The following is a 25,678-nucleotide window of genomic DNA, read 5'->3' as shown; positions in this document are numbered from 1 at the left end:
AGGGTCAGGTGCCACCTGGTCGGACACACTCCCTGGGAAGCCCAAATTCCCAATTTTTGTAACGGGTTTCTGCGCAGCGAAGCTCTCACACGGTCTGGAGTTGTGCTCGGTGGTGGGAAGGAGGGCGGGTAAAATGTGGGGCTGCCGCCTGGGTCTTGCTTCAGACCCCCCACCAAAGCCAGGCTGAGCTTTCCCAGAGCTTGGCAAGATGTTGGCAAGTTTTTATTGCCGTGCTGGGTTATTCTTCTGCCGCTGCCGGTCCCCGAGCGATAGATGATGAAGCAAGCTATTGTCAGGGAGAGCTGGCCAGGGCGAAGCATCCTCTGCGGAGACGCCCATCCGCCCCGAGAGCTCCTGCCTGCGGAGATTTGGCAGAGGGGCCGGTTATGCAAAGCTACTGCCGAGCGCGGAGCCCGTGGCTGTGAGTAGCTCCATTGACCTGGAGTAAATTTGGGGAAGGAGGCAGGTTTTTGGCCCTTTCCCAGGGCTGACAGGGAGCTGTATAGACCCACTGTAGGCACAGCCCCGCTCCCGGGCAGGGCTGGTGCAGCCCGGTGCCTCCGTCGTGGGTTTCTGCTCCCCTCTTTCAAAAAGGACATTTAATAAGTGCCGGGACATGATATTAGGTGCTCTCTCTTGCCTCTTTTTTTTGTTGTTGTTGTTTTTTTTCTTTTTTTCAATTGAAACTCTATGACTGCATTTTCTTGGACCCAGCTCTTAGGTTTGTCATGCCTTCCCACCAGAAACGCACAATCCGTGTTTGTATCGTATTGCAAAGAGATATTTACTAAACGAGTCTCTGCCAAGGGGTTGAGAAATATGTTTTCATTAAGAAAATTAAACTGACAAGTCCCTGGACAGCACATTAGTCGCATATTTTTTATTTTTTTTTAAGGCCAAAATGCAGCAGCTAATAACAATGATGAAATGTCCGTGCACAGCCAAATTACTAAAATCTACCCTGTGTTTTCCTGGAAAAGAATGCGGAGAGTTGGCAAACTTGGTTGTAGCTGGGTCTGTCGACTGCGAGTACAATGCTACCACTGCAAGATACCGAGCGGTTTGCAAGTTAAGCAACACCTTCAATCAGATGCGAGTCCCCATTTGTTATCCTTAAAGAATTTCAGCTGTATATATTATAGTAGTACTTTGGCTCTTTGTATTTATTTTAGAGGGCTATACTAAAGAACATTATAAACTCAGGCATGTCCATGCTATATGAAGTCCATATGCTGAAGCTTAATTTTAAATGCCATTAAAAAAGCACTTAACATTTACAATATATCAGTCCGGCTACTTTAGCAGCTTGGATGTGCTACAGTAAATGAAATGATTGAGGAAAAAAAAAAAAAGAAATTCAGAAGCTAGATGTTATAAAAATCCCTGATGCAGGACATTCGGCTGGTACGGCGCAGTAACTGTCAAATAGTATCCATCTCATTTCTGGTTTTTAATCAATTCCTCCTCATTTTTGTTTCATTTTCAAATGTCATTTTAAGGCCTAATTTAAAAAAAAATAAAAATCTTGGCATTCAGATTGGATTCCTTATGCCATTTTTTTCAACGTGTGAATTGGGCTGTGTATTCGCAAATTGAAATGTCCTACTGTATTTATCCAGGTGCTTACCTGTAGGAGGACAAGGTTAAGAGGAGTGCAGAGTTTATGAATGAAAATCAAATACGGACATTGGTAAACCACCCCTTTTTAGTCCCGGCTAATTACATGGTAAACATCTGGAATTTATGCAGGGCGGGTAAAAGAGTCAATTGAAATGGTTTTGAACAGGGCCCATTTTGTTGCCTTCTCCCCAAGCAGCGACAAAATGGTGCTGCAGACCCGGGCCAGCGCGGCCGGGCAGGGGGCAACGTGCAGGGAAAGGAGGGATAAAGGCAGGGGGCAAATTGGCCTCGATGTCCGATGGAGAAACGACATCAGAATTTGGGACTTTATTAATTAGGGTAATTAGAATGAAGCCAGGATGCGGCAATTCTCATCCTCTGTCCCCTTACGCTGGTGGAAAGGAGAATTTTCTGTTCCGTCTGGTTGCTTGAAGGCCAGTTTGCCCGGTTGACTTGGTTTTTTTCACTGGATGAGGAGGACGAGGGTGGGAAGATGGAGAAAATGGTTACTCTGAGGATGTAAAGTGCCTCATCCTGCAAATCCTGGCTCCTGCTGCAGTCTGGAGGGCTCGGGAAGCCCATGGCAGTGCCCGTACCCATCAGGGCCAACTCCTTTGGATCACAAATATACTGGTTTCACGGCCATAGCTTTATAAAAAAATATTCTCTAATATTGCAAAGATTCTTGAGAAATGTAAGAGATATAAAAATGTTCTTTAATAATACACTGGTTTATGCGATGTTGCCCATTTGGTGTTCTTGCTCCGCATCCGCTGAAGTCAATGGTAAATCAGTGGGACGTGTACGTTTTCAGTGGGGAGCTTTGTGGTGCTCTGTGCTGGAAAAAGGTTTAGCTGTAAATGCTGTGAATTTGGGAAATTCAGGAAGGCCAGAGGAGTGGTGTCTGCAGGGTTTAACCCTTAGTGTCCCCCCAGGCTTTGCCAGTCCTCAGTTTTCGGTCTGTGACGGGGAACACAGGTTCAGCTACTGTGTTAGGAGATGATGCAGTGGGACCTGGTGTCATGGATGTTGGGAGCGTGTGAATGAGAAGGCCACATGTGCTTTGTTTCTGCTGAAGTGTAGCTAGATCTCAAGACTTTTCATGTACAGTCATGTTAACAAGAAATTTGCATCTTTGAAGCCATGCGGAGGCTCCTGGGGTAGGGAGGGCTCCCTGTCAGAGCCTCCCGTAAGGAGGGATGTGTTGAATCCCCCATCTCCCTCTCTGCACCCACCTTTTCCTGACAGTGACCCATAAACCCCCCTCACCCACATTTTTGCCCCATTTTGCACTAGCCCTGTGCAGCCCGTGCTCTGGAAAGGGTGAGTTTAATTCGGGTGTTGTATAGGCAGCAATAATGTTTTGTAGCTCATTTGTCCTAGTGTGAATTCATCACATGGTGGATCTGCCTTTTGGGGTGCTGCTCCAAGCTTCTGTCTGTCCCAGTGCTGCTCCAGGCTGCTCACTGACATGTTAACCCTTTGCTTTTCCTAAGGAGGATGTTTCCTAGTTACAAGGTTAAAGTGACTGGAATGAACCCCAAGACCAAGTACATCCTGTTGATCGACATCGTCCCGGCTGACGACCACCGGTATAAATTCTGTGACAATAAATGGTAAGAGAACAGTTCTGCTTGCCGCCTTTTCCATAAGAAAGTTGCAGTTGGCTCGACGGTTTGCTGTGCAAACTCAGAAACCAACAAAAATACCTTCCCACGGGAGGGGTGCCAACACCCCGGAGCTCTCTTTCATGGAGCAGTGATAGATACAAGAGCCAATGGCTGGAAGTTAAAACCAGACAAATATAAAATAAAATATTCTTAACAGGCTGGGTGATTAACTGCTGGAACAAACTGCTGATGGAGGTGGTGGGTTGTCCATCCCCAAAGCGCTTGAGATTGGATGTCTTCTCGGAGGAGATACTTTAGGCCAAGCATAGGTTGTCTGGCCGCGTGCAGGTGTAAGAGGGTAAAGCCACAGCCTGGATTATGCCAGAGGCTGGACTAGATGATCTAATGGTCCATTTGGGCCTTAAAAATTATGTATCTATGTGAGTCGGGAAAAGTTTTAAATTCCTTTCTTCTCTAGTAATATTTTGCTTCTAAAGCAAAACACGGGGCGGTTTACTCAAAGCCCTGGTTCAGCCACGCTGAGCCGGCAGACGAGGGGAGCAGCGATTCCCCCTGTCGCAGTCCGATGCCAGAACCGGTTTAGAGTCTTTTTCTTTTAATTTATTCTTCCCCCGGAGTTCCCTTCTCTTCTGTCATTCTTCCCTTCCCTGGGCCTTTGACAGCAAAGTTGCTTACCCAAGAGACAGAAATGATTTTTGCTTTCTGATGAAGGAAGCGTGTTGTTTTCCCTCTGGATTTTTACCCCGAATGCGCCCGGCAGCCTCCGGCACCGGGACTATTCGCTCTGCTCTTCCCAAACCCTTCCACCGACCGGTGTCTGCTGAAAAGACCAGCAATGGAAAACTTCGTAGTCATCTTAATGGGAGTGAGCCTGGTGACATCCTATAAAACTGTAATAATTTACTTGCACATTAGGGCTGCTCTAGTTTTAAAAAATCCCTTTTCCACTCGCTTTTGTCCTGGAGTGCCGCTGGGCAAGAGGAGCGGACTGAGGGCTCCGTGGCACGGAGGCCACTTTGTGTTTTAACCATTAAGCCCTAGATGATGGATAGTTGTTAACTCTGTTTAATTCAGCTTTTGCCAGCCCTAGAGCTGTTTCCCCTTTTCATTTTATTGCTGCTGGAAAGTCTCTGTTGTTTTTGGTAATATTGCTTTTATTGGTGTTTTAGAAGAGGAGAACAATGCACAGTAACAGGGGAGCTGCCATTAAGTGATGTCTCGTGGCTGGGTCTTGTGTCCATGAGAGGTGGTGGTGGTGGTGTGGGGGCAAGGGGAGCTGGCAGGAGGGTACAAGGGGCCAACACGCAGCTCCAGAGCAGGGAGCAGCCCCTTCCCACCAGAGATGCCGCCTGGCTGGGAGCTGTGGGAGCCCTGCACGTCCGCAGAGGGTGCACCCATGGTGGTACCCGCTCCTGCTCCCAGGTAGCTTCTCCTGGGAAAGTGTCTGAGACCATCTCCCCTTACAGAACAGCCTTTGAAGGCTTCATCCTCTCGAAAAACCCAAATGAGATTTCCTCCTTGACCAATGCCAACACAATCGCCATGTAGAGACACTGCCCCAAGGACATATCACACGGAAGCAGGGATGGGGTTACTCTGCCAGCCCGCAACGCTGGAACGAGGAGCCCAGAAACCCCCCATGAGCAGCAGGAGCCTCTCTGAGCCCCCCATGCCCCAGCGTGTCCCCTCCAGGGCTGGTGGGAGGGTTGCTGGGTTGAGTTCAAGGGAAAAACACTCTCCTATGTCCGGGCTGGTGATGGCTGCCAAGGTGATGCAATCTGTGACCGCTGTGTTTGCAGGATGGTGGCCGGAAAGGCAGAGCCGGCCATGCCGGGGCGGCTCTACGTGCATCCCGACTCGCCCGCCACAGGAGCCCACTGGATGCGGCAGCTGGTGTCCTTTCAGAAGCTAAAACTCACCAACAACCACCTGGATCCCTTCGGACACGTAAGAGAGACGTTCTGCAAGGGTTTTGGTCAGAGGTGGGCCCGCGATGCCGAATTTGTGTCTGGACCGGGAGGCCGGTTGGGATGTCGAATTTAATAGAGAGGAATGTTTATTTTGTGCTGGCAGTGCAGCTGGGTGGGGAGTTTAATGCTGAGGGAGGTGGGCTGCCCTTGCTGCCTGCGTGCTTCCCCGGCTCTTGGGAAATGCAGCCTGTGATTTGCTCGGTCGTGTCCTGCCAGATGCCACCGACCTTTTATTTTCTGCCCGGGAACTTTCCAGGCAGCGCTGCGGGATTTTCAGCCTGGCTGTTGCTGCGCAGGATACATACAGCTCGCAGAAACAGGTTGCATAAACTCATTATTTTCCAAGCTGGCTTTGGCAGCCCTATAAAAGATGAAGTATTTTATTTGGAAAATCTTAATTCATGTGTATTGCGAATGCAGAAGGGGGAAGTACGCAGTTATCTACCACAGTGCATTAAATAACTCAGAACAAGGGCCCTTCCAGCCCGCCAGGCAAACGAGTGCTTAGATAATGAATATAAAAATACGGACCTGTCTGGTTTGCACTGTCCAAGCTGAAAGTCACATAAAAATAAACAAACCTTGGTGGCTGGAGGAAGGGAAGATAGAGTTTAAAATCCTTTTAGGTTTAATTCCATCAGCTCCTGCTAGTACCGCAGGTAAGAGAATCTACTTTGCATCATCAAATGTGGTTTTTAACCTGCCAGTGCTTTAAGCAGCAGCAGTTTGGGGGGGCGAGGGGGGCTGTGGGAAGGTCCTGAAGAAGGCTGCAGGAAGCTCAATTCCGACACAGCGAAATCAGATGGAGCTTTATGGGGCTGACTCTAAAGGCGGGGTGACCCTACCAGCTTAAAACCCTGTTAAAAATCCAGAATTTTTGCTGCGTTCAGAACTTTCTGCAAATTTCGATGCCGCGCGTGGCCGCCGCGGCAGAGCCGGGCTCTGGCAGCGTGACACGGTGATAACCCAGCCCCGCGCGAGGCCGTCAGCAGCGCCGGGATCTGACCCTCTCCCCCAACCTACTGACCCCAGGGGAACATGTGTGAACTTCAAAGGCTAATCAGGACCATTTAACGCTGGCGTTATTAATCACAGGCGATCTCGCCCCTTCACTCTTCTTTAAGGGGGGGGGAAGCACCACGGAAATGAAATGAAAACAACTGCGTTAAGGGTTGCACAGTAAAAATTACATGAAGCCCATAAATGCGGACGTTTCGGTGTCAGCGGCCGTACCGACCTGCTTGCTTTGCACGTGGCATTTTTTTTTTTTAACTCCTGTGTTTTTCTCTTGGTTAACTGCGTAGCTTAATATATGACTGTTTATGTCGTAAAATGTAAACTATAAAACATACAGGATGTTCGATGTGGCCGTAAAACAAACAGGATGTGCAGTGTTGGTTTTGCAACTTTAAACGTTTGCTTTTCCTGACTTTGTCATTTTTTTAACTGCGATTTTAACACTGCATTTTAACAGGGAAGATTTCCCCCCCCTCTCCCTCTTTTAATAAACAGCCTGTTTGTCCTCCCACAACGCTTCCCTAGCGACACACAGGGGACTCCGGTTTGCGTTTTGGGGCGATACCGGCAGCACGATGCGGTGGCCACGCTCCGAATGAGCCCTGCTCGGTGTCCCCATGCCACGCGAGCTGTCCTGCCTCCCACACAGCCCAGGCGGTTTCCCAGCTCTGTCTCACGCTGCTGAGAAAATGCCTAAAATTACCTGTTTTAAGTGGCCGGGTCACTCTGAGGTTCAGGCACTGACAACCTGCTTGGCTAAATGGGATTTAGCCCTTTCTCGGACAGTTCCTCGTTAGGCTTCTAAATTAATCATCTGCTTTAAAGAAGCAGTACTCCGCTTTTTGCTGTGCACGCGGAGGAGACCTGGACTCTGTTCCAGGGGAACATGAGTTTTCCTATGGGCTCATCCCAAAAACTCTTCTGCTGCTGTTGCATGGGTGGCTGATGTCCCCAGGATGGGCAGCGTCTGCCCAGCACGGCACAGTCCTCCCAGTCCTGCCCGCGAAGGCATCGCGTTATGAATAATAACAGCTTCTCATTTCTAGGAATTTGTTCCCAGCGATTGCAAACGCTCTCTTAAAGTGCCCTAAGAAAAACAAGTCAGAAAACCCACAGGGTTTGTTTGCCTTCTCGTGCTCCAGCAAAGCCTGCCTGCCATTTCCTTTTGTCTTTGATTTTCTCCAAACCTCAAAACCACGTGGAGCGATGATTTCTGCAGGCTGCCACTGGTGCTTTTTTTGGTGTGCGGGCAGCTGCCCAGCCAGAGCCGCGCCGGCTCGTCCTCCCTGCCACCCTCGGCCACCGCGGGTGCCCGCAGGTGTCGTGGCGCCGGGCTCCCTACCTGGCTCCCTCCATCCCGGGCTCCAGCTCCTCCGGCATCCCCAAATTCTAGAGATCTCAGCCTGCCCACTGCTCTTTGCTGCATGTGAGCGATCCCCTCCAGCCCCTGCTGATGCTCCAATGCTTGGGGCTCGGACCAAAACTGCAGACGGTGAAATATCTTTGTGCTAAATATTCCTTTTCTGAATTAGCCATTTTTTTTTTTTTTTGCAGACACTTACTTAAAGAGGAAAAAAAGAAAGGAGCTCTTCTAGCTCCCCTGTCTGTTCACCTACCGATTAACATCGAGCATGGGGATCTGACGGTCGGGCTGGGGCGTGCGGGGTGTCACAGGGGTCTCACAAGAAGGACGTGGTGGATTTTATGGGCTCATGATCACAGATGTAGCTGGAGCACGACAGGCTGCCGGGCTCTGTCCCCGTCCCCCCCTGCGTGGCATGGGGGGGACCCAGGTTTGACGGGCAACCGCATCACGGTGCGGGGCACAGCTCCTCTGAGCCTGGCTCCTGGGATCTCACCCGAAAAACAGACAGGCAGAAATCTCACATTATTGCAGTGAATTCGTTGATAAATGAATCCACACGCTGACTCCGTGTGCCGTAATAGCTCCTTAACGTCAGGGACAAGCAGCCCCCACAGAGTTCATAAAGAGAAGTGTAGGTACATTTGAGGCTTAAAATAAGTAAGTTAAACAGCTTAATTAATAAGCCGGGGAGCTGAAGCCCTTGCTGCAATCCACGGAATTAGACTGAAGATTATTTACTGTGCTGGCGGGAGGGGATGCCTTACAGGCGGCGCTGGAAAGCCTCGCTTTCTGACACCGAGCCCATAAAAACCCAGCCACCAACCGTCCCTCTTCGCTCTCAAAAACCACGCTCCTGCTGCTCCCACCGGCCAGTTATCTGCTGCGGTAAATTAGTAGTTACAGTCAGAGGCATGGGAGGCATTTTTCAATGCCGACACATAAAAACATGCCGATTTTAAATCAGAAGAAATTAAGCGCAGAGCTCTGTAATCTGCCTGCAAACCCCTCTGGTTGAACAGGTTTTTGCAGCAGGTAAGGCTGTGCCCAGCTCACGCACCACGGCCTGAAAATGTGGGCTGTATATTTTCCTCTGGGGGGATTTTTCGACCATGAAAGGCTTCTTTCACACCAGGCTTAACAACTGAGAAATGCTCATGTTGAGAATGGATTAAGAAATCAGCAGCTGCTGTAATGTTTAGCGACGGCGAGGTCTATCTGATCCTAAAGAAAGCATTGTAAGCCGCCTATGCTTAGAGTAAAATCTTAATTTATGTATTTTCAAATCTTTACATGCAGAGATAATCAGCCTGATAGAGTCCCTGATTTACGCGGGGCTGGTGAGTGACAGGGTTAGTGACTCTGGCAGAGCCGATGCTTCGCTCTCTAGTGCCACGTGAATAATAGGCAGTTGCATATAGTCTGTCTGCGGAGACAAGGATACTCTCTTAAGTGCCACCAAACTGCTCAGGGGTGGCACGTCCCTTACCCATCCCCAGTGTATTCTGCCTGGGAAGCACCTGGCTGTGTTTTCCAGGTGAAAACTGGGAATGACTCCTCCGTGGTGAACCAGGTTATATCACTGCAAGTGCTAACAGATGGGCTGGCTAATAGCAGCCGCAGATGATGCGCAAAAATAACCTCTCCGTTGGAAAGGATAACATAATACTTGTGTTTCTGTCAGAAGGTTAGTTCAGGGCATGCGGGGAAATATTGAGCGAGCCCTGACGAACATCTCCGTAGTGATAAATGCTCATGAATGGAATTCCACTTTCTTCAGAGGTTTAAAGTATGTAAACAGCGGGGTGGAGGGCGCCCGTGAGACGGTCCTTATGGCCAGCGAAGGGGGGGGCAGCTCCCAGCCCCAGCAGGTGAAGGATGCTCTGGGGGGGTTTGAAGCTACCAAAGGGGCTCGGGTGGGGGGGTGTGTGTTGCTGAGGGGCTTCGGCTTGGACCCGCGGTGAGGCTGCTCTCCTGTGCAACTCATTGCAGTTCATCAGGCTTTTTTCTTGTTTTGCTGTTCGGGCTTTTCTCCATCTCCTGACTCAGGGTGGTGTTTAAGCTGCTGAGACTGGCAGCTCTCTGAAGCAAAAAAACATCTCTTTTGTTTCCTGGCCAGGGTGCCAGGAAGCGTCCCTGCTCCCACGGGATTGCAGGGGCACGGGGACCATACCCTGTGTCCCACAGCAACCAGCCTCCCAGCGCAGCCAGCCCTCCTGCCAGTGTACATAATAATGTGCATAAAGGTACATAATAATGTGCATAAAGGTACTTAACGTACCTTGAGGGGTGGTGAGGATGAGCAGCAAGGGCTAGAAACTGCCCAGCTGCTGCAAAGCTGTTAATTAGGGCAGGCTTTGGTTTGGTTTTACACTGTACATGATAGAGAGGGAGGACACTAGGACTGGCCATGCCGAGTGCCAGCTTTCGGTCCGGCCTCGGTGGGGGCTGCGGGTCGGTGGCTCCTGAGCTGTCTCCAGAGACAGCTTGGATCTTTCTCCTGAGGACCTTTTGAAGGGGGTCTTCAGTATCCAGAGGAGTTAAGGATGAGCTGGATGGCAGCTCCCAGGGAAGCCCGTCTCACCAGATGCAACATATCTGGAAGAAAAGCCTATCTTACTCTCAGACCCCCCCCCCCCTTTCCCCCAATTTTAGGCAGGCTGTGAACACGCAGAGCCACATAAGGCACCCAGTAAGGCTGGAAAAGGGCAGAGGAGCAAGCACATCACATCAGGGTTCTGCTTTTGTTGTTGTTGTTGTTAATGACACCACTGAAATTAAACCTCTGCCAAAGGAAGCAGCCTTTCTCATGGGCTTCTTAGTCAGGACAGCTTAGAAAGGGTGAGAGCATCACATCAGTATTTCTGGCAGGCTTCAGCTGGGGCCAGAGCAATTGGAAATTTTTTTTTTTTTTTACAGAATATGTAAAGATATTCCTGGGGAAAAAAAAAAAAAAAGAAGATTAAAAGTAGAGATTGTGACAAATAAAAGTAGATATTTACTTTAACACCACCACCCCCCAATACAGTATTACTGAGCTTGGTTACGTTATACCCTGTACCTGCTTCGCTCCTTGGCTGCTGACGGTGCCTTTTAATTGCCATAATGGACTTTATCTGCTTTTAAGGTGTGGGGTTATTTTAGTTTCTGGGATGTAACCTACTGAGGTTTAAGGCTACAGGATATTATAGATGGTCTGTCATTTGTGATGACATTTTAAGTGATATTCCTGATTTTCTTGACCCAAATCTGCTATTTACTGGCTTTACTCTTTAATGCTGATGGGTATGTTATTTCTCTCCAGATTTATTATTTGCACACTTGGTTTTATTTGGTTATCACTGAAAGACTTAATTTTCCCTCTAGTCTTGTGGTTTCCCTTTCATTTTTCTATTAATTCAATTTTAGCATTTTTGCTGTCTTTGCTCGTCAGGCGCACTCAGGCGCTTTAATTAGGTTAATGTCCTAGTAATCTTATGAAGCCTTAAATTTTATTTAGATTTTTTTTTTTTTATTTGTTTGCTTTATGACTTGCGGCCAAGCAGTTTCCTCGCCGGGTGCTGGTATGAGGTTTATGTGCCGCCTCGGCAGGAGCCGCCCCACGGCCCCACTGCGGTGCTGGGGATCGCCTCCGGCCGAAGGGATGGGATGGAGCCGCGGCAGCTCCCAGGCAAAGTCCTGCCCAGGGGGAAAAGACACAGCCCCACTGGCTGCTCCCAGCTGGTCCTCGCTTAGAGAAACCTGTAGTTCCTCTGGAGCAAGAGAGCAGTTTCACATCCTTATTCTCAGCTAAAGATTTCTTATATTTATATATGTTCATTTTTAATATATATAGTATCTAATACGATTTCTTATCTATAGATATAAAATTTATATAATATACTATATACTATATAATATATAGTATACAATACATAATATATATACAATATAAAATATATTGTTCTTATATTTATATTTAAAAATAAGAAATAGATGAGATTTTCATTCATATATATATATGTGTGTGTGTGTCTCCCATTACTAAACTAACTTTTTTGTCAGTCCAGTTAAAACTTGTAAAAAATCTTTTATCCAGCCCTTTGAATTTGAATTAATTTTTTTTTGGAGCATCACTAAGTCTTCTGCTGAAAAAATATCCATGAAAAGACTATTTTCTTTCTTTTTTTTTTTTCTTTTTTTTACCCTCATCCATTTTAGGAAATGTCTTACAGCTGATCAGGGAAATAGTGGTGCCCAAAGAAATTATAAAGCCTGACGTGAAGTTTTACATTGTCTGCTCTGTTCCTGAAAAACACAAAAAGGAGGGGAGCTGGGGTGTGCTGCTGGGGTTGGCATGTGTTTCGCAGGGATGAATAGATCCGCGAGCGATTTAAATTGCTGGGTAAGAACCGGCCAGTGGAGTTCTTTGTTGAAAAGATTTACATCTCTTGTGTTAAATCTTTTTGTTGTTACATTACTGGTTCGTATGAGTCAAATGCAGCAGATTTTAGTGAAGTTTAACTTGAATCAGATCCTGAAATCGTCTTCCAGTCTTGGGTGGGGAGCTGGCCCGGAGAAGGGCGAGTGAAGATGTCACCGCTTGCCAAGGGCCTGTTGTGCCCACGGGTGACACGAGGCCACGCAGCAGCGTGGGGGGGCGCGGGGGACGTCCCAGGATCGCACCCCTGGGGTTCACCCCGTCCTCTCTATTCAGAAACAAACGCTCAGGAGCAGGGTGGAGGTGGACTTCTCCTCCACATCAAACCTGCATCACAAGGCCAGGAAACACCCCGACAAATTTCAGCTGACATTAGATGAAAAAGGACCGAGAGAAAAAAAAAAAATTAAAAAAAATAAAAAAAATCCCAGCTTTGGCCCTCTCATAAGGAACAATTTGTCTGAGCTCATGTTGAATCTTTTCCCAGGATTTTCCAGCCTTTCTTTTTTTTCCCCATTGTGTGGGTTGCCAGGACAAACGTGTGGGTTTGGGAGGCTCCTCCTCCGGCAGCGAGCTGGAATGAGCCCCTTCCCACCGCCGGTGGGGTGCTGACCCCCAGCCCTGCTGCGAGGCAGCCGGAGGGTTTCCTGGAGATGGCTGAAGGTAAATAGGATGAGGTTTAGGTGATTTTGGAGCTGCTGTAGAGGTTGTCTGAACATAGCGTTTTAGTTGGTTCAGCTCGATGAACTTAAGGGACTTTTCCAAATTAAATGGTTCTGTGATTTCTAACTGCTTGCTTTGGGGTGATGCACCACCATCCCAAGCTGGACACAGTGAGGGTGGTGGCACTGTGGTCCCATCATCTGTCCCCTGGAGACGTCCCGTCCAGCCTGGGCAGCCCAGCTGGGCCAACTCCTGCACTGACGCTGTGTGGCATCTCTGAACCGTTTACTCCTAAAGAAAAGTGAGGTTTGGGATGGCTTATGCCATCAAATGCTGTAGATATTAATCGAGGTGAACCGGTGGTGATTCTGGAAGAGCCTTGTTGATTAACGTGCTCTTTTTTTCCACGCGGGAGACTGAATTGTCAGGTTTTTGTTCTGGTCCTTCGCGCCCCAGCTCAGTGTCCCGGTGCAGGACAAGAGCCAGCCTCAGCTCAAAGGCTTTTTCACTTTGAAAGAATAGAAGGAAGGAAGAAAGAAGCAGAAAATATATTAAAATGAGAGATTTTATATTAGTTATGTGATCCCCCGGGAGCAACCATAAAATTATGTGGCTTTTTCGTAGCCATTTACAATTCAATATAAAAAGGGTAGTTGCCATAACAACCACTGCATCATATGACATCCGATACCTTGGCGAAACAGGGAGCGTTCTTAAATCAACTCCCCAAATTTCATATGAAAGTAAATACATTTTACTGGTGATTTCAAGGCAAGTTTGCATCGTGACGGGCAACGCGGTGCCATTACCCCGCTAAAGCTTCTGGCCTCTGGGCCCAATCCTGCAAACTGGCAAATGTCTTCAGGCCCCGAAGCCGACATTACTCAGCAGTGTGGGAGATTAGATGCTAAAGGAGTGTGTTTTCCTAAGTAAAATTAAATGGAAGGAGCAAATGACACCATTTTTTTTTTTTTTTTTTTTTTGACATTTGTTGCCGACTGGGGAATGCCAAAAAAATAAAGAAGTTGAGCTACGTTACAGCTTAAGTTCCAGCTGCCAACTGTGTGATCAGCACAAAGGAGGGAGACGGGGGTGTGTGTAAAAAAAAAAAAAGATGTTTGTGTAAGCTCACATTTGACTTTGGAGTTTGTCTCGCTCGCAATCTGGTCTGCACGTGCGACATTGAGGGGGTAGAAGTGACATCACCCTCGAGATCCGCTTTGGCTCCTCTCTGGCCGGCAATAACGGGGGGGGTTGCGGGCAGGGGGGAGGCATTCCGTCGAGCTGCAGGCTCACGGTGACCGCCCTGGGGAGAAAGAGGTGTAAAATGGTTCTCAACTACTAGAGGAGCTGTTTGGGTCTCACCCAAGGAGGGTCCCCACTGTCAGGTCCCCGCAGCAGCGCAGGTGCTTTATTGCAGCCTTTTGGTGCCATCCACAGGGATGCTCCTGAGGAAAGTTGCCATTACACACACGGTTATTTTTTTAGCAGCTGTTTTCCTTCCAGAAAACGTGTATTTTCCAGGCAGAGAGAGCGCTTGGGTGGCAGCGGTGGGAGATGGCATCCCCACGGGGGCCTGTGTCAGGATGTCGAGCCAAGGTCCGCTTCCTAAATTTGGGGTTGTCCATCTAATTTGAGGAGTCTGGTTGGGATATCTGTTTGTTTTACTTGCTGTTGGGTTTTTTTTTAATTCTTTTTTCTTTAATACAGAAAAAAAAATTGTATTTATTAGACTCCTAAATATGCTGCCACTTCCTGTAAGCTGAGCTGTTCCTTTCATAGGCAAATAGACAAGATCACCAGGTTGTGGAGAGAGGCTTTCTGTCACTAACCCAACGTGCCTCAGTGCTGCTCAACAAACACTGGTTTCCAGGTTCCCTAATTCTTTATCCCTGTCCTTTATCACCTTAAAATTCCCCTCTAACCAAGACACCGGTAACTATTTTCAGTGGCAAGACAAGGCAAACATCATTTCTTTTTTAGTAGCCAACCTATTTCAAGCTACCTACAGTTTGCGCCAAAAACAATTAAAAAAATGTGTGTGACACTGACTTAACCACCCCGTGCCCTCAACGATGAAAAAGATAAGTGCAGGAAAACATAAAGTTATTGTTTTAGCATCATCTTTGAGGCTGAGAGCTCCTACATCACCTTCTGTCCTGCTCAGTGCCGCCCAGCACCGCCCAGCAGCAGCCGCGCTCTGTCCCGTCAATTAAAATACTTCTCATTTTTGACACAATTCTTTAAGTTAATCTTTCCACTGATGTTCGTCATCGGAGTGGAATTTACATTTGTTTTGTGTATTTTTAGCCAGTGACCAGTTTTCCACAGCAGCCTTGAAAACTATTTAGCCTGAATTGTTGGCATTTCGCTTTGCACAGGCACAGCGTTTCGGTCCTGAGGGTGGGGAGGCTTTTTTTGTTTTTGTTTTTTTTTGAACGATTTGTAGAGGTTTTGCATGCACAAGGCTTACACCAAGCACAAGTGAGGAGGTACAAGCCTCTGTACACGAGTTCTTGTTTTCAAGCCTGTGAAATGTGGGATTTTCCTTTCGTGGTCCCTGCACTCGAAAAAATTCGGTGCTTTCCAATGAGTTCTTACACCGAGACACGTGGGAAAATAGTCCCTTCGGTGCAAGGGACAGAAATGCCCAGCCTTGTAAATGCAGTGGGCTAAATTAAGCCATTTAGGGGATCCCCCCCCCGGAAACATCCCACAGAAACCAAGCAGCTCACGACGACCCTCCAGGCAGGTTTGCAGCCACGACTGTAACCTTGAGCATCTGACAAAAATCCTTTCCTGAATGCTTCTATCAATCAGGATCCAAAAAGTAATGTCTTGTTCATTTTGGAAATTGTTTGGATGCTTTGGGTTTAAAGAGGTTATAAAAGAAAAAAGAATATATTTTTAAGGGGGTTATTATAGCCCAGTGGATACTACTTTGGAGGGGAAATACAGACTGTTCATCCAGAGTGTATTGAAACTTGGGCTCCTAATTTTCCCTTTGGAAATCTCAGTTTAAGATTGCTTTCTTCAGCCTGCTCTTGACTTGCTCTGACTCCGGGGACAAGTCACCCGTCCTTGCTAGACCTGGGCAGGCGGGGACAGGCGGTGAGGAGAGCTTAGCACACCCCAGCTTCTGCTCCAGACACCCGTTATTTATCAGCTCGGCTCAACTCTTAATTATTGAAAATTAAAATGCCCCTTCTTATGAAAGTCTTGGCCCTCTGGTGTTATTCATCTGGGCTTTGTTTTACGAGTGGCAGATAGATGAAAGCAGAGAAAAGGCTCCAAACCCAAACCTGAGCCGACCCTCTCAGATCTACACCCTGCACATCAACAGCCGGAAAGTGGTTAAGAGACTTGATGCAAAGCTGATAAAATGCCAAAAATTCCTCATTCTCTCTCTTGGGGAGCAGGGAGGGTTGTCTGGAAAATGTCAACAATAAAAATTGCATTTAAGTGGTATATAATGCAGCCAGCTACTGTGGGCAGAGTTACGTGCAGCCAGACGAAAGGGTTTAAAGAGCACGCGCTCCCTGCGCTACCTCCCGTCCCGGCTGGAGCCCCCAGAGCAGCGCCGCCACGGCCAGCCCTCCTCAGCTCGGACGGGCACGGAACGGAAGGGGTTCCTGAGCACAAACGCCAAAAACGGAGAAAATGTCTTCCAATTCTTGATAATTCTCATTTAAATTTGGCTAAATCCACAATTAGTGCAAACTGATGCTGCTCTGCTGCATTGTGTATATCCACCCATCCATCCACCCATCCATCCATCCATCCATCCATCCATCCATCCATCCATCCATCCATTTAACTACCACCAGTTTGAAGACACCACCCATTGTGTTCTTCCCTCCTTGGCCCTTTGCCTGTGCCTCCATCGGGGATGGATGTGGCCTTGCAGGCTGCTTTGGGCACCCCAGGGGTCTCAACCTGGCTGGAGAACCCCTGGCCTCTAGGACCAGCTCGACGTGGGGAGGACAGACTCAATTAGCCAATTTGGGAGAGGGAAGAAGAGATTGAAAAGGGTTACGCCAAGAAAACAAGAAGAAAGCAGTATTTCTTCTTCGCCCAGTTAAAGGAATAAAAGCTTTTCTGAAAACCATTCCATTTCTTAAATGCATTTTCTTTTGTAGCATCTGGGCACGTCCCTTCTTTGTGGAAGAACAATGCTGCTGGGGACTGGGCTGGGCTGTGTGGCACAGCCAGGGCTTGGGCCAGCTGCCCGCCGGCTCTGGTAGTCCTGCTCGGCCCCTGATGCTCCATCGGAGGAGCCTGGGCTGTGCAATCCCCACTGAACCTCAGCGCTTCCTCGCCTCCCCCGGCCCCCACCATAAAAAAGCCCTTGTCCAGCTCCTGCCTCTTACTCGCAGGGACCTGAAAAAAGGGCAGAAGCCACCGAGTGACTGCGAGAGGTGCCCGGACCCAGCCACCCGCACGGAGCCGCTCCACAAACAGGAGGGGGAAAAAAATAAATCTCCTCTTTTCTCTTTTCTAGTTTTCTTTTACCAGCAGATAAAAGAAAACTAGCTTGCTTCCCCCCTCACCGCCCGCCCCCACCTCTGTGGTTTGTGTGATTATTTTTTTTTTTGCCTCTGCTAAACTGTGTATTTTTCAGCTCAGTAAAGTATTTATTAGGAATCTTTATGGACCAGTCTGCTGGTGAATTATAGATATTGTACAGCTTCAGCATGAGCTGGGAAAAAAATTTATGACTTTTTTTCCACCCAGACTGACTCTATCCAATAGCAATAAGAAAATGAGGGTTTACCAGGAAAGCTTTAAGTTCAGCTCTGCTCGCCAGAGCAGCGGATACCTTTTCTGTCTTGGTTCATGTGCGTTTATATAATGTAATTTTCCCCTCTAATTTGGAAGCAAAGCTAAAGCTGAGCACCAGTGGGCTTTTGTGTCCTGCTAAAGTCTGTCGAATAGCTATGGCTTGTGTTTGGTCTGTGGTGTTGTTTTGTTTTGTTTTTTTTTTTTTTTTAAAAAATTGGATTTCTTACTTTAGCATCAATTGTTTTTCAGATCATTCTTAATTCAATGCATAAATACCAACCGCGGCTGCATATTGTGAAGGCGGATGAGAACAACGCTTTCGGGTCGAAGAACACAGCCTTCTGCACCCACGTTTTTCCGGAGACGTCCTTTATATCCGTGACCTCCTACCAGAACCACAAGGTAGGCTGCTTTTCTGCCTAAAAGGCGCTTCATTTCTCTCCGCGGGCTTTTGCAACTCGCACCCTCTGCCGCCGACGGCTGCGAAATGACCTGCCAAGCTGCCGCGGAGCGGGGACGTGGCTGCGGTGCTGGGCTTTGGGGGGCAGGATTTACGCCGCTATTGTGCTGCAGAAAACGCCTGCTTTTTTTAAAAGAGGAGTTTCCACCCCAGCCCTGTAAGCGTGAAGCAAGAGCTGACGAGCCAGAGGATGCAGCGAAGGAGCAGCCTGAGCGTCGGTTGGGCAACAATGTCTTGGCAAACCCTGCGAGGCCAGTCGCTAATGAATCGGCGTGCTCATAAAGGCTGAGATGTCATTCAAAACAGCAGGCAAACCTAATAATGACTAGTAAAGCTCGCTCATAAATCTACAGTGAAAAGTAATTATAGTATGTGTATTTAGTGAGACATATGAGGAATGTAATCATAAAAACGCAGCTAAGAGCCTGCTCTGTGCTTAGCACATGAAGGCAGGAGGGGGTTTGGGGGGTTGGGTTTGTTTTGGGGGGGATATAAAGTACAAAGGGCCGGGTTCTGCGCTTTGGGGGTGTGCCACAGACACCCCCATATTGCAGGGTTCGGCTGCTCTGCTGCTTTTTTGAACGTGTTTATAGTGGTGGCAGTGGGTAGTCTGAGGATTTTACCAACCCAGGTTACGAGCGGGATGGACGGCAATGTGACAGTTAATTGTCACCTCCCTGTGACCGTGGTGGGGAGAGGAGAGGACACCAGGCAGGGGATGGCAAGGCTCCATTTTCAATCCTGCTCCCCATTTACCTGCCTTTGCATGAGCTCCTGCTCCGCTGCAGCTTTTCTACCAGCGAAGTCCGACTGCAGGGTTGTATGAGGATTAATTGGAGTTTTTAAAGTACGTTGGGATTCATAAATAAAGGTGCAGAGTGAAGCGGAGCCCTGCTGGAGCCCTGCTGTCACCCCATGTAGGAAATCTGCCATGTGTTACTGTCCCAGCTCCTTTCCTACACATTCATGGGAAACTACTACAGGAACAGGAACATACATGAAATTCTTCCTCCCCAATTATCTGACCAGAGCTTTTCCTCCCAAGCAGGATGCCTGTATGCCCTTTGATGCTTGAAGCGTAGAGTCCTTGCAAGATTTTTGCAATTAGTGAGCCAGTTAAAAGGCTCAGAGCAGAAACATGGATGTGTGTGTTATGGGAAGACAGGGGAAGGAAAAAAAAAAAGTGATCCCTATTTGGACACTGAAGTGAATCCTGTTTGAAAAGTTGTAGCTGTTGGTGTAAAATGACCAGTTGCCCAAACATGGTTAACCAAAGAGGCTCGAAAGAGCTTATTTAATAGCTACTTAAAACGTCTTGCGTGTCAATACTGCCTTTCATCCCTAAGGTTCCCAAGGTGCTTTATAAACTTAATACGTCCACTGTCATTGCCATACAACCACTGCGGGGCGGGGGGCAGTAGCTGACAGCAACAGCACAGGGTGAACCTGATGGGTTTAAGGAAAATGCCCCAGGTGAGCCCTGGTTCTTTTGGGAAGCTCCTGCCAGGAACCACCCGGCTCTTGCTCTGCAGTTTGCAGGCTGGGGGGGGTGTTGGATGCTGCCTGGCGGGGGGGACACAGCGGTCCACAGCTGAGGAGCGGGAGGCAGAAGGTCTCGCCACAACCTCACCGTGGTTTCAAGCAAATCACAACCTCAGAAAAACATCCAAACGGTTTTACTTATTCTCTTAGGCATTAACAATTGAAATCCTGGTCTGGCCATCTTTTAGAAAAAAACAAACCACCAAATTCTTTTTAGCTCAGAAACATCCTGGCAGCAAGAGCTGTCCTTGCAAGTAATCATCTTTCTAAACAAACAAGGAGAGTTGTGGTTACAGAGCTGACTGTGGGGCTCCCAGAGATGGAAGGCTGACGACAGAGGCTACCCCTAAGTACAGCTCAGCGAGGGAGGTGTAGGTGTTCACCCAAAACTCCCTCCTGGGCTGGATGAAACCAGGGGAAGGTGACAAGGGGGGACTGAAGCCCTGATTCTGCTCATGTCAGAGGAAAACCACAGTCACTAAATAACAAAATTAAATTAAGGTGTACAAACCTGATGTCAGGCTGTGGGTTAGGAAGGGCCCTACGCTTCTTGTGGTCCATCAGCTGCCTGGGAGCTACCCTGGAGCCACTGTGGGAGCAGAAGGGAAAAGCTGGAGCCCTTGAGGCTGGTTAAATTCACATGTCACCACCTTCCGTCTCCATCACAGATACCAGCCAGCTGTTTTCTCAGGAGTTTTTTAGTAAGGGATATTTTTCAGCATTGCTAGCAATTAGTTATAGCAACACTCCTGTAAATCATCCGAACGCAGAACTTGTTTTCTATTCTCGCCGCTAAAATCAGACATAGGCTGGTGCAAGCCCGTGGCTGGCTGGCAGGGGGGAGCAGGTCTGCGTGGCCTTGGGCAGAGGGGAGACCCGAGGGCAGTGGCACGATCTGCAGGGAGATACGTGTCCTCACCTCCCTCCCCTGCCACCCCACCATCTCTCCTCCTCCTGGAAAAGGTCTTTTCAGTGACAATTGGACGCTCAAGGAGGTGATCCTACCCACTGGTGTCCCTTAGTAGCGCAGGACATTAATAAGACCTGGTTCTGACCAGTTCTGTCCCTGATATGTGTTAGACCTGTCTGTAACCTTACTGCCAAAGAGCCTTGGGCGTGTGGTTGTGCCCAGACACACATACATCTATTTGGGAGGTGGATATTTTAGGAGCTCCTACATCCCTACAAACATTCTGGTGCTTTTCTGGCATTTTCCAGCTCCTGAAACCCTCTCAGATGATCTTATTCACTACCTGTTTGTCTTTACAAAATCGTTTGGTAAAGACATGGTTTATTTTAATTTTTCACTGGACAACAAAGTACCTCTTCCTGGCATTCCCGACCATTGTATGGCTTTGGTTTGTACTTGCCTTATACAGGGAAGGGATCAGGTGACGGGATTGGCAAGAGAAAACTATGTTTACTGGGGCTGTAAGGCAGATGAATTACTGAATATTTTGAAAGGAAATTTAATTCATATCTTTTTTTAACAGAATTTTCATGAAATGGCAGAGCTGAGTTCCATCAAATTTAAGTCTAAGACAATTCTAGTGCATTTTGACCCTTTTAATACACTGCAGCTCCCGGGGGGAAAGGCAGTTCCTGCAAAAGGCAGCACTTTTCCTCTGCCCAATGACAATTCATTATTTGAGTTACAAGCAGAAAAATGACTACAAAGATATATAAAAGTGTTATGGAACTGAGGGAGAGCCATGCTGTAAGGAACAGGGGTGTCTAACATGGAGACATAGAAAGCCTTCTTTTACACCAGACTAACATATTCTTGCTAACAAGAGCCCAGAATAAGAACGCAGGACCCAGACTTACAGAAAATTGCATCCCTGTCCTCAATTTTGTCAGCTTTGAAAGCTGCTTCTGCAAGATCTAGCACTGAACTTCACAGCTGAGTTTCCCTCTCAGTTCTGAACGCAGACACGCCGTCTCTGCCACCACGTTTTTCAGACGGCTGAACCTCTCGTGGACTCGGCATTTCGTGGGGTGTCGCGTAGGACGGTGCACCCAGAGACCTACCGCCCCCGACCTGCTGCTGCGCCTTTCGTTCTGGTCTGTTTTCAAACACTTTACGCTTGGTTTCGTTCTTTTAAAGATAACCCAGCTGAAAATCGAAAACAACCCCTTTGCCAAGGGATTCAGGGGGAGCGACGACAGCGACCTGCGTGTGGCACGACTGCAGAGGTACGGCCGAGCGGGGCCAGGGGGGACGGCGGCGAGGAGGGGCTCAGGGGGGTGGTCTCCTGCCCTGCTCGTGGGGCTCAGGGGGCTGCTGCAGTGCACACGCGTGTGCAAGGGTGCACTGAACCCAGGCAGCACATACGGGCAGGCTGTGTCCATCACGCAGCCAGCGCACCCTCCAGACCCCGTGCCCTGTGCAGAAATACAGTCTCAGTGACCATATAAGTATTGAATTACTTTGGGCCTTTTTGTCCTTTTCGCATGTTCTGCTGTTTTTGCTTGAAAAGCAATACTGTTTAAATCAGGGGGATTTCTATTATAGTAAGATGTTATTCCATGGGCAACAGATAAATTTAACAGGGTTCTGATTTTATCTACAGGTCCCTTGCTAATTCCATCCCAGGGGAAAAATTAAAATCCTGAAATAAACCTAGGATTCCCAAGCACAAGAACAAATAGCACCTGCAGTCAGTAGCTGCGTCTATCTAAGCCATGAAAGCAAGTCTGTCTGTGGGAGATGACCAGCCTATGTGGGCACACTCCTGTATAAATAAAACCATTACAACGGGGAGAGCCACCCCAGCGTGGGCACAGTGGGGAGACTGAGGAAGGTGGGGACACACCAGTGGCTTCCCTGGAGTCCTGCTCCATCGGTGCAGAGTTCTCACTCCCAAGACAATTCGGTGCCCCCAATCTCGTTACACCACACTTCATCATTTCCTCCCAAACGATGCTTTAATTCTTGTTCTGCTACTAATGTGTTGCACCTCTTTGGAGAAGAAGTTGTTAAAGTTGCCTATGCTGCAGAGGCATCACATTTTCTTGTGTTTGGAGGCATTAGGGCTTTTAATGACATTAATACCCCTGAAAAGTTCTTCCTGTAAACCAGTGACACACTCCGTGTGTTGTTGTAATACTTGCCCACACCCAGCAAAGTGTGATGAGTTCATCGCATTTGGCCAAGCGTGTTGAAGTCATTGGACGGGGATGCTCTAGGGAATCCAAAACAATATTTCATCTTTCTGTTAATGCCAATTGCTCTCTAACTGGTAATAATTTTTCTTACCTCCTTTAGCAAAGAATATCCAGTAATTTCCAAAAGCATCATGAGGCAGAGGTTGGTGTCCAGTCATGGCCAGCTTTCAGCAAAGCCGGATGTCAACCCACTTCATGGGAATCACCAGACCCTTCAACATTATCAGTATGAGAACGGTGCTCACATGCAATTTGCAGCTTCAGATACTCAAGATCTGCCACTCAACACCTTCACAGCACAGAGGGATTCAGGGCTCTTCTACCATTGCCTAAAAAGAAGAGGTAACTTGGGTTTACATGTAGAAAAATATTACAGCAAATAAACCTAAGAGTGTGAGCACTGAAAGCTTCCTGCTAATTCCAGTGCGTTTTGGATTCGTCTCTTAGGCCTCGATCTTCAAAGATACTGATGTGATCAAAGTGTTTTGGAGGGTCAAGGCCCAAGAGCTGGGATTTTGGGCAGTTATTAGAGGTTTTGTCCCATAGAAGGCAAATTCAGACTCTGAGTTGGAGCTGAAAAAAATAATCAGAATACATAATTCAAATGGCATGAAGCTGCGCTGGAAAATTATCCGTTCTTAGAATCGGCTGAATTAATAATTGTTTGGAGGGGGGCCTTATCTATCCTGAGATGTTTTGACACTTCCATTAGTGTTAATGAAATTATACACGTTCAGCACTTTTCCAGGACGAAGCCATTAGCAATCCTCTCGATGGCTGCAGAGCAGTGGGACTGTGGTAGCCGGGTGTAAGCATCCCTCTCTTCTTATCCACTAGCTCTCAAGTTTAAGAAGTGAGCTGTAACTACATTCTCTTCCTTTTAGTCCAGCATCAGATGAGATCATGACATGTTTTAAGTTAAACGGAAAAATTTTGCACAGAAAAAAAAAAAATCCCTCTATTTGCATGTCTCATTGGCCGCTAATTCATTTAAGCTGTGAGAATCCTCTGATCACAGGCAAATGAAGAATCTAACAGCACCAGTAATGAGGACTCCAAGGCAAATGTGTAATTTTAGCAGATGTTCAATCTGCAGATGAATTCACTAATTCATCCAGAGACTTTTCCTAACGACTAACAGAACCCCGCTGGTAAACGCAGCCACGGTCACCGCGATCTGTAGGAGAGGGGCTACAGCTTCTCAGCGTAAAGCTGAGGGAAGGGCTGATGACTGGGAAAGGGCTCCCTTATCTGGAAATATTTCTGCAGCTTTTGACAGGAATATCTGGGAAATGTATAGTCATTTTTGTAATGACAGGAAGGCAGGCTGCGATAAGACCCTTTAAGAGACTTCTTGAATTTGTCAGGAGCAACACTGCAAGAGTGTCAGGGACCTCTGTTATCTGGATGAACGAGAAGTAATCTCTGATGTGAGAATAGTAGCCCAAGTCACTCACTCAACCTGATAAATGTCACCAGAATGCTTTGAGGCTGAGGGGATTAGCCTGACATTTGCAACACAATGTCTTTTTGATGTTGTACATTGTCTTTCCAAACTAAAGTGGTTTAACTGGATTAATCTGAAAAAGAGCACCAGTCGTTTTGAGAAATAATCACAGATTGCGTGCTTCTAAGGGGACTCCATAAAACCAGCCCAGGCTCTTGGAGGACATCTATTAACGACATCTATTAACCGCCGTCGCTCTGGGAGCTGCTCCTGAACGTGCATTTTTTTTGTTTGTTTGTTTGCAGAAAGTGCTCGGCACCTGGACCTGCCCTGCAAACGCTCCTACCTGGAAGCCTCCTCTTCTGTAGGAGACGATCATTATTTCCGTTCCCCGCCTCCGTACGATCAGCAGATGTTAAGCCCTTCCTATTGCAGCGAGGTGACTCCGCGGGAAGCCTGCATGTACTCTAGTTCTGGGGCTGAAATCGCTGGTGTCTCAACGGTTGATGACTTGCCACCTCCGCCTCCCCCCTTGAGCTGCAATATGTGGACTTCTGTCGCACCTTACACCAGCTACAGTGTTCAGACAATGGAAACTGTCCCTTACCAGCCTTTCCCTGCTCATTTCACTGCCACCACCATGATGCCACGGCTCCCCTCCATCACGGGCCAAGGCTCGCAGCCACCAGGTAACAGCCACTTCAGTGTCTACAACCAGCTGTCCCAGTCTCAGGTTCGGGAGCGCGTTCCTTCTTCATCTTTCCCGAGGGAAAGGGTGCACCCGTCTGTGTGCGAGAGAAAACCCCCCTCTCCGCACCTAAACGCGGCGAACGAATTCCTGTACTCGCAAAGCTTTTCCTTGGCGAGGGAGTCGTCGCTGCAGTATCATTCAGGGATGGGGACTGTGGAGAACTGGACTGACGGGTGACTCTGGCGGCCAAGCGATGCCACAGCCGTCGTTACTGCTCCAGGACAGTGTTCAATCAGTGTTGATACCTGTGGGTAACTTGCACTTCGGTGAGACAAATGTGCATTTCCAGAGGGATTTGTGTGGGTGAAGAGCTTGTATCTTCAGGCACACAGAGAATTACATCTCCGGTCTCGGTGGGCTGGATTCATCAGTCTCTTACTGACTCCCGAATAAATTAGTTCTCGCGTCTTCATTACTGATCCAGTAGGAACCACCTTCATGACTAACAAGTGAAGTAGCTAGTCGTTTTCTTTTGCTTGTAATATTAAACATCCACGAGCAAATTGTGGCTATTTGGGAAAAAAATAGGAGCTTCACTTTTACGGTACTTGGTTTGTGAAGTCACAGCATCCCAAAGCTCAAAGGAAAAAGCGACCTGTACGGTTGCCTAGTTCAAGGACTGCTGTAGCAGCACTTCTTTAGCTCTTTTTGTCTGTAGAGATCCCTTCTTCCTCTGGAAGTGATGGAGCCGTAGGAGCGCAGGGGCCGGCGGGGAGGCTCGGCGGTGGGGTCAGGGAGCTGCGGTGCCGCTCCGGTACCTCCCCGGCGCAGCGCAGGGTTCGTGCCATGGCGCGGAGAGGAGAAGGCACCGATGCACAAATGTCTCTTCTTCCCCCCACAACAC

At 48.0% G+C, this 25,678-nt stretch overlaps 1 protein-coding gene across 1 annotated transcript in view; it reads left to right on the top strand.

Moving 5' to 3' along the window:
• TBX4 (T-box transcription factor 4) overlaps positions 1–25,011 on the top strand; it is a 39,992-nt gene extending 14,981 nt beyond the window's left edge. The window contains exons 4-9 of the mRNA XM_074160701.1: positions 3,117–3,236; positions 5,051–5,198; positions 17,716–17,868; positions 21,576–21,664; positions 22,737–22,978; positions 24,389–25,011. Coding sequence (XP_074016802.1) covers positions 3,117–3,236; positions 5,051–5,198; positions 17,716–17,868; positions 21,576–21,664; positions 22,737–22,978; positions 24,389–25,011 — 1,375 coding nt within the window. The remainder of the gene's footprint in view (positions 1–3,116; positions 3,237–5,050; positions 5,199–17,715; positions 17,869–21,575; positions 21,665–22,736; positions 22,979–24,388) is intronic.
• The last annotated feature ends 667 nt before the right edge of the window (positions 25,012–25,678 follow it).

This window comes from Numenius arquata, chromosome 18 (genome assembly GCF_964106895.1).
Source record: "Numenius arquata chromosome 18, bNumArq3.hap1.1, whole genome shotgun sequence".
In the NCBI taxonomy this organism is placed as follows: Eukaryota; Metazoa; Chordata; class Aves; order Charadriiformes; family Scolopacidae; genus Numenius; species Numenius arquata.
The sequence above is the reverse complement of the archived record's forward strand: the minus strand, read 5'-3'. Positions and strand labels throughout refer to the sequence as shown.